This window comes from Heptranchias perlo, chromosome 13 (assembly GCF_035084215.1).
Source record: "Heptranchias perlo isolate sHepPer1 chromosome 13, sHepPer1.hap1, whole genome shotgun sequence".
Classification (NCBI taxonomy): Eukaryota; Metazoa; Chordata; class Chondrichthyes; order Hexanchiformes; family Hexanchidae; genus Heptranchias; species Heptranchias perlo.
The window spans coordinates 71507887-71523277 of NC_090337.1; the positions used below are offsets into that span (position 1 = coordinate 71507887).

At 52.3% G+C, this 15391-nt stretch overlaps 1 protein-coding gene across 5 annotated transcripts in view; it reads left to right on the forward strand.

The window, feature by feature from the left end:
• Window positions 1–3693: 3693 nt before the first annotated feature.
• Window positions 3694–15391, forward strand: part of ryk (receptor like tyrosine kinase) — a 357734-nt gene continuing 346036 nt past the window's right edge. For 2 of the 5 annotated variants that reach the window (XM_067995687.1, XM_067995688.1), the window contains exon 1: window positions 3694–3990. In XM_067995687.1, the coding sequence (XP_067851788.1) occupies window positions 3843–3990 (148 nt within the window). In that variant the 5' untranslated portion in view covers window positions 3694–3842. The remainder of the gene's footprint in view (window positions 3991–15391) is intronic. The other 3 variants (XM_067995686.1, XM_067995690.1, XM_067995689.1) reach the window with 3 other exon arrangements.

Genomic DNA, 15391 nt, shown 5'->3' on the forward strand with positions numbered 1-15391 from the left:
CCCCGTCCCCACCCCCCCAAACACGCACACCGTCCCCACCCCCCCAAACACGCACACCGTCCCCACCCCCCCAAACACGCACCGTCCCCACCCCCCCAAACACACGCACCGTCCCCACCCCCCCAAACACACGCACCGTCCCCACCCCCCAAACAAGCACCGTCCCCACCCCCCCAAACACACGCACCGTCCCCACCCCCCCAAACACACGCACCGTCCCCACCCCCCCAAACACACGCACCGTCCCCACCCCCCCAAACACACGCACCGTCCCCACCCCCCCAAACACACGCACCGTCCCCACCCGAAACACACGCACCGTCCCCACCCCCCAAACACACGCACCGTCCCCACCCCCCCAAACACACGCACCGTCCCCACCCCCCCAAACACACGCACCGTCCCCACCCCCCCAAACACACGCACCGTCCCCACCCCCCCAAACACACCCCGTCCCCACCCCCCCAAACACGCACACCGTCCCCACCCCCCCAAACACGCACACCGTCCCCACCCCCCCAAACACGCACACCGTCCCCACCCCCCCAAACACGCACACCGTCCCCACCCCCCCAAACACGCACCGTCCCCACCCCCCCAAACACACGCACCGTCCCCACCCCCCCAAACACACGCACCGTCCCCACCCCCCCAAACACACGCATCGTCCCCACCCCCCAAACACACGCACCGTCCCCACCCCCCAAACACACGCACCGTCCCCACCCCCCAAACACACGCACCGTCCCCACCCCCCCAAACACACGCACCGTCCCCACCCCCCCAAACACACGCACCGTCCCCACCCCCCCAAACACACGCACCGTCCCCACCCCCCCAAACACACGCACCGTCCCCACCCCCCCAAACACACGCACCGTCCCCACCCCCCCAAACACACGCACCGTCCCCACCCCCCAAACACACGCACCGTCCCCACCCCCCAAACACACGCACCGTCCCCACCCCCCCAAACACACGCACCGTCCCCACCCCCCCAAACACACGCACCGTCCCCACCCCCCCAAACACACGCACCGTCCCCACCCCCCCAAACACACGCACCGTCCCCACCCCCCCAAACACACGCACCGTCCCCACCCCCCCAAACACACGCACCGTCCCCACCCCCCCAAACACACGCACCGTCCCCACCCCCCCAAACACACGCACCGTCCCCACCCCCCCAAACACACGCACCGTCCCCACCCCCCCAAACACACGCACCGTCCCCACCCCCCCAAACACGCACCGTCCCCACCCCCCCAAACACACGCACCGTCCCCCCACCCCCCCAAACACACGCACCGTCCCCCCACCCCCCCAAACACACGCACCGTCCCCACCCCCCCAAACACACGCACCGTCCACACCCCCCCAAACACACGCACCGTCCACACCCCCCCAAACACACGCACCGTCCCCACCCCCCAAACACACGCACCGTCCCCACCCCCCAAACACACGCACCGTCCCCACCCCCCAAACACACGCACCGTCCCCACCCCCCCAAACACACGCACCGTCCCCACCCCCCCAAACACACGCACCGTCCCCACCCCCCAAACACACGCACCGTCCACACCCCCCCAAACACACGCACCGTCCCCACCCCCCCAAACACACGCACCGTCCCCACCCCCCCAAACACACGCACCGTCCCCCCCAAACACACGCACCGTCCCCACCCCCCCAAACACACGCACCGTCCCCACCCCCCCAAACACACGCACCGTCCCCACCCCCCCAAACACACGCACCGTCCCCACCCCCCCAAACACACGCACCGTCCCCACCCCCCCAAACACACGCACCGTCCACACCCCCCCAAACACACGCACCGTCCACACCCCCCCAAACACACGCACCGTCCACACCCCCCCAAACACACGCACCGTCCCCACCCCCCCAAACACACGCACCGTCCACACCCCCCCAAACACACGCACCGTCCCCACCCCCCCAAACACACGCACCGTCCCCACCCCCCCAAACACACGCACCGTCCCCACCCCCCCAAACACACGCACCGTCCCCACCCCCCCAAACACACGCACCGTCCCCACCCCCCCAAACACACGCACCGTCCCCACCCCCCCAAACACACGCACCGTCCACACCCCCCCAAACACACGCACCGTCCCCCCACCCCCCCAAACACACGCACCGTCCCCACCCCCCCAAACACACGCACCGTCCCCACCCCCCCAAACACACGCACCGTCCCCACCCCCCCAAACACACGCACCGTCCCCACCCCCCCAAACACACGCACCGTCCCCACCCCCCCAAACACACGCACCGTCCCCACCCCCCCAAACACACGCACCGTCCCCACCCCCCCAAACACACGCACCGTCCCCCCACCCCCCCAAACACACGCACCGTCCCCACCCCCCCAAACACACGCACCGTCCCCCCACCCCCCCAAACACACGCACCGTCCCCACCCCCCCAAACACACGCACCGTCCCCACCCCCCCAAACACACGCACCGTCCCCCCACCCCCCCAAACACACGCACCGTCCCCACCCCCCCAAACACACGCACCGTCCCCACCCCCCCAAACACACGCACCGTCCCCACCCCCCCAAACACACGCACCGTCCCCACCCCCCCAAACACACGCACCGTCCACACCCCCCCAAACACACGCACCGTCCACACCCCCCCAAACACACGCACCGTCCCCACCCCCCCAAACACACGCACCGTCCCCACCCCCCCAAACACACGCACCGTCCCCACCCCCCCAAACACACGCACCGTCCCCCCACCCCCCCAAACACACGCACCGTCCCCACCCCCCCAAACACACGCACCGTCCCCACCCCCCCAAACACACGCACCGTCCCCACCCCGTCCCCCCACACTCCCCCACCCCCCCAAACACACGCACCGTCCCCACCCCCCCAAACACACGCACCGTCCCCACCCCGTCCCCCCACACTCCCCCACCCCCCCAAACACACGCACCGTCCCCACCCCGTCCCCCCACACTCCCCCACCCCCCCAAACACACGCACCGTCCCCACCCCGTCCCCCCACACTCCCCCACCCCCCCAAACACACGCACCGTCCCCACCCCGTCCCCCCACACTCCCCCACCCCCCCAAACACACGCACCGTCCCCACCCCGTCCCCCCACACTCCCCCACCCCCCCAAACACACGCACCGTCCCCACCCCGTCCCCCCACACTCCCCCACCCCCCCAAACACACGCACCGTCCCCACCCCGTCCCCCCACACTCCCCCACCCCCCCAAACACACGCACCGTCCCCACCCCGTCCCCCCACACTCCCCCACCCCCCCAAACACACGCACCGTCCCCACCCCGTCCCCCCACACTCCCCCACCCCCACCCCACTCACACGGCGGGGCGGACTGCGGGCGCATGCGCGGTGGCGGGGCCCGGCGCGAGCACTGACGGTTTTTTCCGAGGGGAGAGAGAGAGAGGGAGAGGCGCGCTCCCGCTCCCCGCCCGCCCCCGCTCCCCGCCCCCCGCGCGCTCCCGCTCCCCGCCCGCCCCCGCTCCCCGCCCCCCGCGCGCTCCCGCTCCCCGCCCGCCCCCGCGCGCTCCCGCTCCCCGCCCGCCCCCGCGCGCCCCCGCTCCCGCTCCCCGCCCGCTCCCGCTCCCCGCCCGCCCCCGCGCGCTCCCGCTCCCGCTCCCCGCCCGCTCCCGCTCCCCGCCCGCCCCCGCGCGCTCCCGCTCCCCGCCCCCGCTCCCAGTCCCAGTCAGTCCCCGCTCCCCGGCTCAGGCCCAGCCCCCAGCGATGAAGAAGCGGAGAGATTGCCCGGGTTAAACCCCGCGCACTCACTCAGTCTCGGGCCGGGAAGCAATGGCGGGCCCTGTTTGGGGCCGGGGGGTCGCGCTGCCCCTCTGGCGGGCCCTTGTGGTGGTCTGGAGCTGCTGCTCCGGGAGTGTGTGTCGGGGCAGTCCCGGGGTCAACGTGTACTTGAGCGTGGAGGAAGTGCGGAGGCTGATCGGTGAGTACCGGGCCGCAGGGCTGGGTCGGGTCTGTCGGGTGCACGGGGCGGGCTGTGAGTGGCCGCCGCTTTATGGAGACGGGTCCAGTTGCGCCGGTTATTGGGGCTGGGTGTGCGGGCCGGGCCCGGGTTACAGGCGGCCCCCCTCCTACCTGAGCCCGGAGACACGGGGTAAATGAGTCGGTGTGCACGGGGAGGCCCCGAGCCGGTCGGTGCCGGGCTCAATGTGGCCCCAGTGATCCACCCAGACACACGGGCACGGTCAGGGAGCAGGGAGCAGGGAGCAGAGCCGGACAGGGTAATTGCCGTACACAAAGGGACATTGTGTGTGTGTGTGCGGGCTATCTCCCACCGCCGCACGGGTGGGCCATTACAAAGATAACCTGACACAGCAGCATTACAATTTGCCCACCAGCCTGACATTTCAATCTAAATGACCTGGATAAAAACAATATGCTTTATACCCGAAAGGATATTGTAATTTACACAACGTAGATTATTGATTAAACACACTGTATCCGTGTGCTAACATTTGAACAGAATCTTAATAAAACGGAAAACGACCGGTACACTGACAACTTATAAACCACACCGTTGAGATTAGAACAGAAGAAATAGGAGTAGGCCACACGGCCCATCGAGCCTGCTCTGACTGCCATTCAATAAGATCATGGCTGATCTTTGACCTCAGATCTAGATTCAGAACAGATCTCGCAGCTCAAAACTGGGCATCCATAGGGCCAGCAGCATCAGAACTATATTCCAGCACACTCTGTAACCTCATGGCCCACCATATTCCTCACTCTACCATTACCAACAAGCCAGGGGATCAACCCTGGTTCAATGAGGAGTGTAGAAGAACATGCCAGAAGCAGCACCAGGCGTACCTAAAAATGAGGTGCCAACCTGGTGAAGCTACAACACAGGACTACATGCATGCTAAACAGCGGAAGCAACATGCTATAGACAGAGCAAAGCGATTCCATAACCTATGGATCAGATCAAAGCTCTGCAGTCCTGCGACATCCAGTCGTGAATGGTGATGGACAATTAAACAACTAACAGGAGGAGGAGGCTCCATAAACATCCCCATCCTCAATGATGATGTGGAGATGCTGGTGATGGACTGGGGTGGACAAATGTAAGGAGTCGCATAACACCAGGTTATAGTCCAACAGCTTTATTTGAAATCACAAGCTTTCGGAGCTTTGCTCCTTCGTCAGGTGAAGTGAAGAGATGCATATAAGGCACAGCATATATAGTCAGAGAACAATGCCTGGTGATTATAGATAATCTTTCAAACTGCCCTTTATCACACCTCGGTAGAGAGATAATCACAACAATCAAAGGAGTGAATGGTGTTCAAACAGGTTAGTCAGGGAAACATTACATCCAAGAATACTGAGGTGGGGTCACAAGGGGTCAAATGTAGCAGATGCTGGGGTTTGTATTGAGAACATAACTTTTTTTTGCTGGAAATTGCAGCAGGTCCGGCCGCATCTGTGTATGGAGAACAAGCCAACTACGACTTGAGTCTGGATGACTCTACGTCAGGTGGGGTTACATGTAGCGTGACGTGAACCCAAGATCCCGGTTGAGGCCGTCCTCACGGGTGCGGAACTTGGCTATCAATTTCTGCTCGACGATTTTGCGTTGTGTGTCTCGAAGGCCGCCTTGGAGAACGCTTACAAGGACATTCAGCCTCCGATCTTCGGGTAAGCGTTCTCCAAGGCGGCCTTCGAGACACACAACGCAAAATCGTCGAGCAGAAATTGATAGCCAAGTTCCGCACCCATGAGGACGGCCTCAACCGGGATCTTGGGTTCATGTCACGCTACATGTAACCCCACCTGACGTAGAGTCATCCAGACTCAAGTCGTAGTTGGCTTGTTCTCCATACACAGATGCGGCCGGACCTGCTGCGATTTCCAGCAAAAAAAAGTTATGTTCTCAATACAAACCCCAGCATCTGCTACATTTGACCCCTTGTGACTCCACCTCAGTATGCTTGGATGTAATGTTTCCCTGACTAACCTGTTTGAACACCATTCACTCCTTTGATTGCTGTGATTATCTCTCTACCGAGGTGTGATAAAGGGCAGTTAAAAAGATTATCTATAATCACCAGGCATTGTTCTCTGACTATATATGCTGTGCCTTATATGCATCTCTTCACTTCACCTGACGAAGGAGCAAAGCTCCGAAAGCTTGTGATTTCAAACAAAGCGGTTGGACTATAACCTGGTGTTGTGCGACTCCTTACATCCTCAATGATGGCAGAGTATAGCACGAGTGCAAAAGACAAGGCTGAAACATTTGCAACCATCTTCAGCTAGAAGTGCTGAGTGGATGATCCATCTTGGCATCCTCCTGATATCCCCACCATCACAGAAGCCAGTCTTCAGCCAATTCGATTTACTCCATGTGATATCAAGATATGGCTGAATGCACTGGATACAACAAAGGCTATGGGCCCCGACCAAATCACGGCTGTAGTGCTGAGAATTGTGCTCCAGAACCGGCCGCGCCTCTAGCCAACCTGTTCCAGTACAGCTACAACACTGACATCTACCTGACTATGTGGAAAATTGCACAGGTAGCAGGACGAATCCAATCCGGCCAATTAGCGCCCCATCAGTCTACTCTCAGTCATCAGCAAAGTGATGGAAGGTGTCGTCAACAGTGCTATCAAGTGGCACTTACCAATAACCTCACCGATGCTCAGTTTGGGTTCTGCCAGGACCACTCGGCTCCAGACCTCATTACTGCCTTGTTCCAATCATGGACAAAAGAGCTGAATTCCAGAGGTGAGAGTGACTGCCCTTGACATCAAGGCAGCATTTGACTGAGTATGGCACCAAGGAGCCCTAGTAAAATTGATGTCAATGGGAATCAGGGGGAGAACTCTCCAGTGGCTGGAGTCATACCTGGCACAAAGGAAGATGGTAGTGGTTGTTGGAGGCCAATCATCTCAGACCCAGGACAGTGTTGCAGGAGTTCCTCTGGGCAGTGTTCTAGGCCCAACCATCTTCAGCTGCTTCATCAATGACCGTCCCTCCATCATAAGGTCAGAAATGATGATGATTGCACAGTGTTCAGTTCCATTCGCAACCCCTCAGATAATGAAGCTGTCCTTGCCCGTATGCAGCAAAACCTGGACAACATCCAGGCTTGGGCTCATAAGTGGCAAGTAACATTCGTGCCAGACATGTGCCTGGCAATGGCTGTCTCCAACAAGAGAAATTCTAACCACCTCCCCTTGACATTCAACGACATTACCATTGCTGAATCCCCCACCATCAACATCCTGGGGGTTACCATTGACCAGAAACTTAACTGGACCAGCCACATAAACACTGTGGCTGCAAGAGCAGGTCAGAGGCTGGGTATTCTGCAGCGAGTGACTCACCTCCTGACTCCCCAAAGCCTTTCCACCATCTACAAGGCATAAGTCAGGAGTGTGATGGAATACCTTCCACTTGCCTGGATGAGTGCAGTTCCAACAACACTCAAGAAGCTTGGCACGATCCAGGACAAAGCAGCCCGCTTGAATAGCACACCATCCACCACCATAAACATTCACTCCCTTCAACACCGGCGCACCGTGGCTGCAGGGTGTACCATCCACAGGATGCACTGTAGCAACTTGCCAAGGCTTTGACAGCACCTCACAAACCCATGACCTAGAAGGACAAGGGCAGCAGGCACGTGGGAACAATGCCACCTGCACGTTCCCCTCCAAGTCACACACCATCCCGACTTGGAAATATATCGCCGTTCCTTCATCGTTGCTGGGTCAAAATCCTGGAACTCCCTGCCTAACAGCACTGTGGGAGAACCTTCACCACATGGACTGCAGCGGTTCAAGAAGGCAGCTCATTACCACCTTCTCAAGGGCAATTAGGAATGGGCAATAAATGCCGGCCTCGCCAGCGATGCCCACACCCCATGAACGAATTTAAAAATCTCCACTTTCCCACCTGATCCCCATATCCCTTGATTCCCTTAGAGTTCAAAAATCTACCTATCTCAGCCTTGAACATACTCAACGACTTAACATCCACAGCTCTCTGGGACAGAGTATTCCAAAGATTCACAACCCTCTGAGTGAAGAAATTCCTCCTCATCTCAGTTTTAAATGTCTGACCCCTTATCCGGAGACTATGCCCTTCGTTCTTGACTCTCCAGCCAGGGGAAACAACCTCTCAGCATCTATCTTGTCAAGCCCCCTCAGAATCTTATATGTTTCAATGAGATCACATCTCATTCTTCTAAACTCCAGAGAGTATAGGCCCATTTTACTCAATCTCTCCTCATAGGATAACCCTCTCATCCCAGGAATCAATCCAGTGAACCTTCGTTGCACCGCCTCTAAGAATTTATAAAAATACCCTTTGTAAAAACAATCCTTAGCCTAGTGATAGAAATAATACTCCCAAACTGATTGGTCAATGTCGGCAGAAAGAGAGCTATGCACTGCTGAACATTTGGATAACTTTACCCCGAGGTGACGGTACGCTGTCAGATTGTACCAATGACTCTCAGTTTTGTGGGGTGAACAGTGGGAGAATGTTCCACAGTGTGAGGTTGGGAGATTAATGTACCTAATAGGGGTAGTCTTGAGCCAGGCCATTCAGGTAAGAAGTTAGGAAACATTTCGTTGCATAAAGGGTTGTTGAAGTGTGGAACACTCCCACAAAAAGCAGTAGGCGCTAGCTCAATTAAAAAATGTTAAATCTAAGATCGATAGATTTTTGCTAACCAAGGGTATTAAGGGATATCGAGCCAAATCGAGTAAATGGAGTTAGGATACAGATCAGCCAGGGTCGCATTGAATGGCGGAACAGGCTGAAGGAGCTGAATGGCCTACTATTCCTATGTTCTACAGTCCATCTAATAGTGGAAGGGAAGTGGAGGAAGAAATATGTAAGCAAATCTATGAAATAAGTAAAAGACATAGAATAGTAATCATGGGAGATTTCAACTACCCCCAAATAAACTGGCAAGAGGAGGTCATGAAAGGGGAATGGAATTTTCACTACAGGACTTCTTTCTTACCCAGGACATAATCAGCCCAACAAGTGAGGAATCGCTGCTGGATCTGGTAATGGGAAATGAACCAGAGCAGATAAGAGAAGTAAGTGTAGGGGAACATCTAGGCATTCCCCTTTCACTACCTCCTCTTCCCGGTATATTCTACTGAAAAGCAAGAACAAACCAACCAATAATGAAGCATCATGGATGAATAGAGATAAGGGTTAAATTGAAACTCAATAAAAAGGCCCACACTAAAGGAGAGGATGACAAAAGGGAATACGAAGAGGTTAGGATAGAAGTAAAAAAAAATACGAAGACAAAGAGGAACTATGAAATTAAATTATCAAAGAATATGAAAACAAATAAAGTATTCCACAGACATTAAAAAAACAAAAGGAAAATCAGGATGGGGATAGGTACACACACGTTAAACTCACAGGTAATGACAGCGAAATGACAGAACTATTGAATGATGACGTTGCCTTAGTGTTTACCAGGAAGACTACAATTTGGCCATGATATCAAAGATATGAAAAAAGATATCAAGACATTTAAGATAGAAAGCGAGGAGGTAATTGATAAACTGATGGATTTCATCCGCGCATACTAGAAGCAGCTAGGGAAGAGATGGCAGAGGCACTATTATATATGCATTAGAAAAAGCATTAGTGCCAGACAGCTAATTTTTAAAAAATTCATTCATGGAATGTGGGCGTCGCTGGCGGGGCCAGCATTTATTGCCCTTGAAAAGGTGGTGGTGAGCCACAGCCTTGAACCGCTGCAGTCCGTGTGGTGAAGGTTCTCCCATAGTGCTGTTGGGTAGGGAGTTCCAGGATTTTGACCCAGCGACGATGAAGGAACGGCAATATATTTCCAAGTTGGGATGGTGTGTGACTTGGAGGAGAACGTGCAAGTGATGGTGTTCCCATGCGCCTGTTGCCCTTGTCCTTCTAGGTGGTAGCGGTCGCGGGTTTGGGAGGTGCTGTCGAAGAAGCCTTGGCGAGTTGCTGCAGTGCATCCTGTGGATGGTACACACTGCAGCCACAGTGTGCCGGTGGTGGAGGGAGTGAATGTTTCGGGTAGTGGATGGGGTGCCAATCAAGCGGGCTGCTTTGCCCTGGATGGTGTTGAGCTTCTTGAGTGTTGTTGGAGCTGCACTTACGCAGGCAAGTGGAGAGTATTCCATCACACTCCTGACTTGTGTCTTGTAGATGGTGGAAAGGCTTTGGGGAGTCAGGAGGTGAGTTACTCGCGCAGAATACCCAGCCTCTGACCTGGAATGTTATTCCTATATTTAAAAAGGGAGATAGAACAAATCCAGTGAAGTATAGACCAGTCAGCTTAACATCAGTGGTAGGAAAGATAATGGAATCTTTGCTCAAAGATGTAATAGAAAAACATCTAGAAACCAATAATATAATAAATAGTCAACAAGGATTTCAAAAGGGAAGGTAATGCTTGAAGGTCAACCTTATTGAATTCTTTGAAGAAGTAACAAAGAGTAGATAAGGGTACTGTAGTAGATGTAATATAGTTGGATTTTCAAAAGACCTTCAATAAGATACCGCATCGTAGTTATGACTAAGGTCAGAACATGTGGAGTCAGGACAAGTAGCAGAATGGATAGCAAACTGGCTACAAAACAGAGTAGGGGTTAAAGGTAGCTACTCAGACTGGTGGGAAGTGGTGTTCCATAGGGATCGGTACTGGGACCACTGTTGTTTACCATTTACATAAACGACTTGGACTCGGGAATTGGAAGTACAATTTCAAATTTTGCAGATGATACCAAATTGGGGGATATAGTTAATACTGAGGAAGACTGTGACAAAATACGAAAAAATATTAATAAACTTGCAGCATGGATGTGTAAATGGCAAATGAATTTCAATATAGAGAAGTGTGAAGTGGTGCATTTTGGTAGGAAGAATAAGGAGGCCACATACTCCTTAGAAAATAGAGTCTAAATGGGCTAGAGGATCAAAAGGATCTAGTGGTACAGATTATACAAATCATTAAAAGTAGCAACACAGGTTAAAAAGGCCATAAAAATGCAAACAAAGCATCAGGGTTCATTTCTAGAGGGATAGAATTGAAAAGCAGAGAGGTTATGTTAAAATTATATAGAACCCTGGTTAGATCACACTTGTGCACAGTTCTAGTGTCCACACTATAAAAAGGATATAGAGGCACTGGAGAAAGTGCAAAAGAGATTTACAAGGATACCACCAGAACTGAGAGGTTATAACTATCAGGAAAGCCTAAACAGGCTGGAGCTTTTTTCTCTAGAAAAGAATTGGCTGAGGGGTGACCTTAAAAATGATGAAGAGGTGTAATAGGGTTGACGTAGAGAAGATGATTCCATTTCCGGGGGAGTCCAAAACTAGGGGTCATAAATATAAGGTAGTCACTAATAAATTCAAATGTGAATTTAGGCGAAACCCTGAGAGTGGATAGAAAGTGGAACTTGCTACCACATGGAGTAGTTGAGGCGAATAGCATAGATGCATTTCAGGGGAAGCTAGATAAGTGCGTGAAGGAGAAAGGAATAGAAGGATATGTTGATCGGGTTAAATGAAGTAAGGTGGGAGGAGACTCGTGTGGAGTATAAACACCAGCATAGACCAATTGGTCTGTTTCTGTGTTGTAAATTCTATGTATGTAATGTAATTAATTGGCAAGCAATTGACAATGTTTTTATGCATGTACTGTTGTCAAAAATGAGCATGTTTTGTTCTTTTGACTGAGTGTGATTCGTTGTGCAGTATAGATTTTGAAATGCTTTCTGGAAATAGTACCTTCTGTACAGGTAAAGCTTAAGCTTAATGGTGTTTGTGTAACTTTTCATATAGCTGTTGGAGTGTGCGATTAGTCTTAGTGCAGAAGGAAATGGATATGTTATGAGTTAATTGTGTTGCACTGGTATATAAGACTGACATATGTCTGGACTAATGAGGCTGGGTTTTTCACTCTGCAATTGCCAAAGTGCAACTTCCTGCCTTTGGATGGAAATTGCTGGCTGATGAGCACTGAAGTGAAAAGCCCTTGCCTCGACATCTGAGTTGATTGATTGGTACCTAGTTTTGGAAAGTCTTTTGAGCTTGATTGAGTCAATTGAAATGTTTAATGAATATTACTACAGTATAGTAAACTTGTACATCAAAATATCTCAAAGCACTTTTGACAATAAATGGCTTTTTGAAATGAAGTGAATATTATGTAGGCAAGTTATCTTGGATTGCGGGTTGTTTTAGGGCAGTGAATGATGAGGTATCCTATGACAATCTAAAATGATTTCCACATCGTTCACCTGAGGAAGGAGGTAGCCTCCGAAAGCTTGTGAATTTAAAATAAAATTGCTGGACTATAACTTGGTGTTGTAAAATTGTTTACAAATCTAAACTGGAAAAGCAAAGCTTTATCAGTTTGAGAACATCCTAAAAACTTTGTGGTTGTATTAACACTTATAACTGACATTGGAGTGTGATTGTTTTATTTTTACTTGGTCCTTGTTGGAATTTGTTTTCATGACTGTTTACTGAAGAGGATGATGCGATACAATATCAGTTGTGACAAAAGACTCCGAGTATTCCATGTTACCAGATGGGCTGCTAGCACTGGATAGGTTTGATGGCAAGTTAATAGAAAATAACAAAACCACTATATATAGAATGACTCATTGTCAAGGCAGTAATGTGTTAAGTGGTTCAGATGACGTCCTAAAGAGCAAGTTCAAAGCTGCAAGTGTCACTTACTGGAAAGCCATTCCCATGTAGGGTCTGTATAAAATATGCAGAAGTACGCAGATGAAGAAAAAGTATGAGGGAGTATGTCATCTCTGACTTCCTTATGTAAAGGAAAACAAATCACAATATCTTTCACCATTTAGGAGATATCTTTATTTTTGCTGAATATCATTGAGCCTGTGGAGACTCACCGGTTTTGGTTACTGCTGTTTGCTGTAAGTTACATGGGTGGTCTTCATGCTCCTGGAATGACTTTTTAGATTGCAATGTAAGCTGGTGCTTTACACTGGCTGGGGCAGCAACCTGCAGGCACCTGACCCTCAAGTAGCCACAACTGGAACATTCAGCCCCTCGTGCCTGTTCCATCAATTAGATCATAGCTGATCTGTACCTCAACTTCATTTACCAGCCATAGCACCATTTCCTTCAATACCTGCTGAATTTGTCTAAGGTTAGAGTTTGTGGATTCTCTGGTCTCTGTTGTGTAGTGGGGGACTGCTGTTCAGCAAGGGCCCTTGAGTATACCTTTTTAATTGAAGTGAAATTGGTGGGATTCATTTAATTTGAATTAATTAGTTAAAGGGTAAGTCATGTCAGGACAGCCCAGCCCCGTGTTATGCTCTTCCTGCTCTATGTGGGAAATCAGGGACCCTTCCGGTGTCCCTGACGACCATGTGTGCGGGAAATGCATCCAGCTGCAGCTACTGACAAACCGCATTGCGGCACTGGAGCTGCGGATGGATTCATTAAGGAGCATTCGCGATGCTGAGAACGTCGTGGATAGCACGTTCAGTGAGGTGGTCACACCGCAGGTAAAGGTTGTACAGGCAGGAAGTAATTGGGTGACCACCAGGCAGAGTAAGAAGAGCAGGCAGGCAGTGCAGGGGTCCCCTGTGGCCGTCCCCCTCTCAAACAAATATACCGCTTTGGATATTGTTGAGGGGGATGACTTATCAGGGGAAGGCAGCAGCAGCCAACTTCCTGGCACCAGGGGTAGCTCTGCTGCACAGGCTGGGAGGAAAAAGAGTGGAAGAGCTATAGTGGTAGGGGATTCTATCGTAAGGGGAACAGACAGGCGTTTCTGTGGCCGTAAACGTGACTCCAGGATGGTTTGTTGCCTCCCTGGTGCCAGGGTCATGGATGTCACTGAGCGGCTTCAGGGCATTCTCAAGGGGGAGGGTGAGCAGGCAGAGGTCGTGGTCCACATTGGGACCAACGACATAGGTAGGAAGGGAGATGAGGTCCTGCATCAAGAATTTAGGGAGCTAGGTAGCAGATTAAAGAGCAGGACCTCAAAGGTTGTAATCTCTGGATTACTCCCAGTGCCACGGGCTAGTGAGTATAGAAATAGGAGGATAGAACAGATGAATGCGTGGCTAAAGAGTTGGTGCAGGAGGGAGGGTTTCAGTTTCCTGGATCACTGGGCCTGCTTCTGGGGAAGGTGGGACTTGTACAAGTCGGACGGGTTGCATCTGAACCAGAGCGGGACAAATATCCTTGCGGGGAGGTTTGCTAGCACTGTTGTGGGGGGGTTTAAACTAACTTGGCAGGGGGATGGGATACAGAGTGGAGCTACAATAGGGGGTGATGTGCAGCCAAATATAGAGAAAAAAACAAGTCAGCTTGGAAGACAGGGCAAATATGTGAGGGCAAGTCTGGATGGCATCTATTTTAATGCAAGGAGTCTTGCGAATAAGGTGGATGAACTGAAGGTGTTGATAAACACATGGGAGTATGATATTGTTGCTGTCACAGAGACATGATTGAGGGAGGGGCAAGACTGGCAGCTCAATATTCCGGGGTACAGAATCTTCAGGCGAGACAGAGGGGGAGGTATAAGAGGAGGGGGGGTCGCAATATTAATTAAAGAATCAATTACTGCCATAAGGAGGGATGATATATTAGCAGGTTCCTCTAATGAGGCCATATGGGTGGAGCTTAAAAACAAAAAGGGGGCAAGCACTTTGATGGGAGTGTACTATAGGCCCCCAAACAGTCAGGGGGAGATAGAGGAACAGATATGTAGACAAATCTCAGAAAATTGTGCAAATAATAGGGTAATAATAGTGGGGGATTTCAACTTCCCCAATATTAACTGGGATACTCAGAGTGTAAAAGGCTTAGAGGGTACAAAATTCTTAACGTGCATCCAGGAGAGCTTTTTGAGCCAGCATGTAGAAAGTCCTACAAGAGAGGGGCGGTACTGGACCTAATTCTAGGGAATGTGGCCGGCCAAGTGGAAGAAGTGCTAGTAGGTGAGCACTTTGGTGACAGTGACCATAATTCGGTGAGATTTAAGGTGGTCATGGAAAAGGACAGGGAGGGGCCGGATATAAAGGTTCTAAATTGGGGGAAGGCCGATTTTAATAGGATAAGGCAGGATCTGGCCAAAATGGACTGGGATCAGCTGCTTGTAGGAAAATCCGCATCGGAGCAATGGGAGTCTTTCAGAAGGGAGATTGAGACCATACAATGGCAACATGTTCCCGTAAAGGTCAAGGGTGGTTCCAAGAACTCCAGGGAACCTTGGATGTCAGGGGATATACGAGAATGGATTAGGAAAAAAAGGAGGGCTTTTGGCAGATACAAAAGGCTAAAGACGGAGGAAGCCCAAGAGG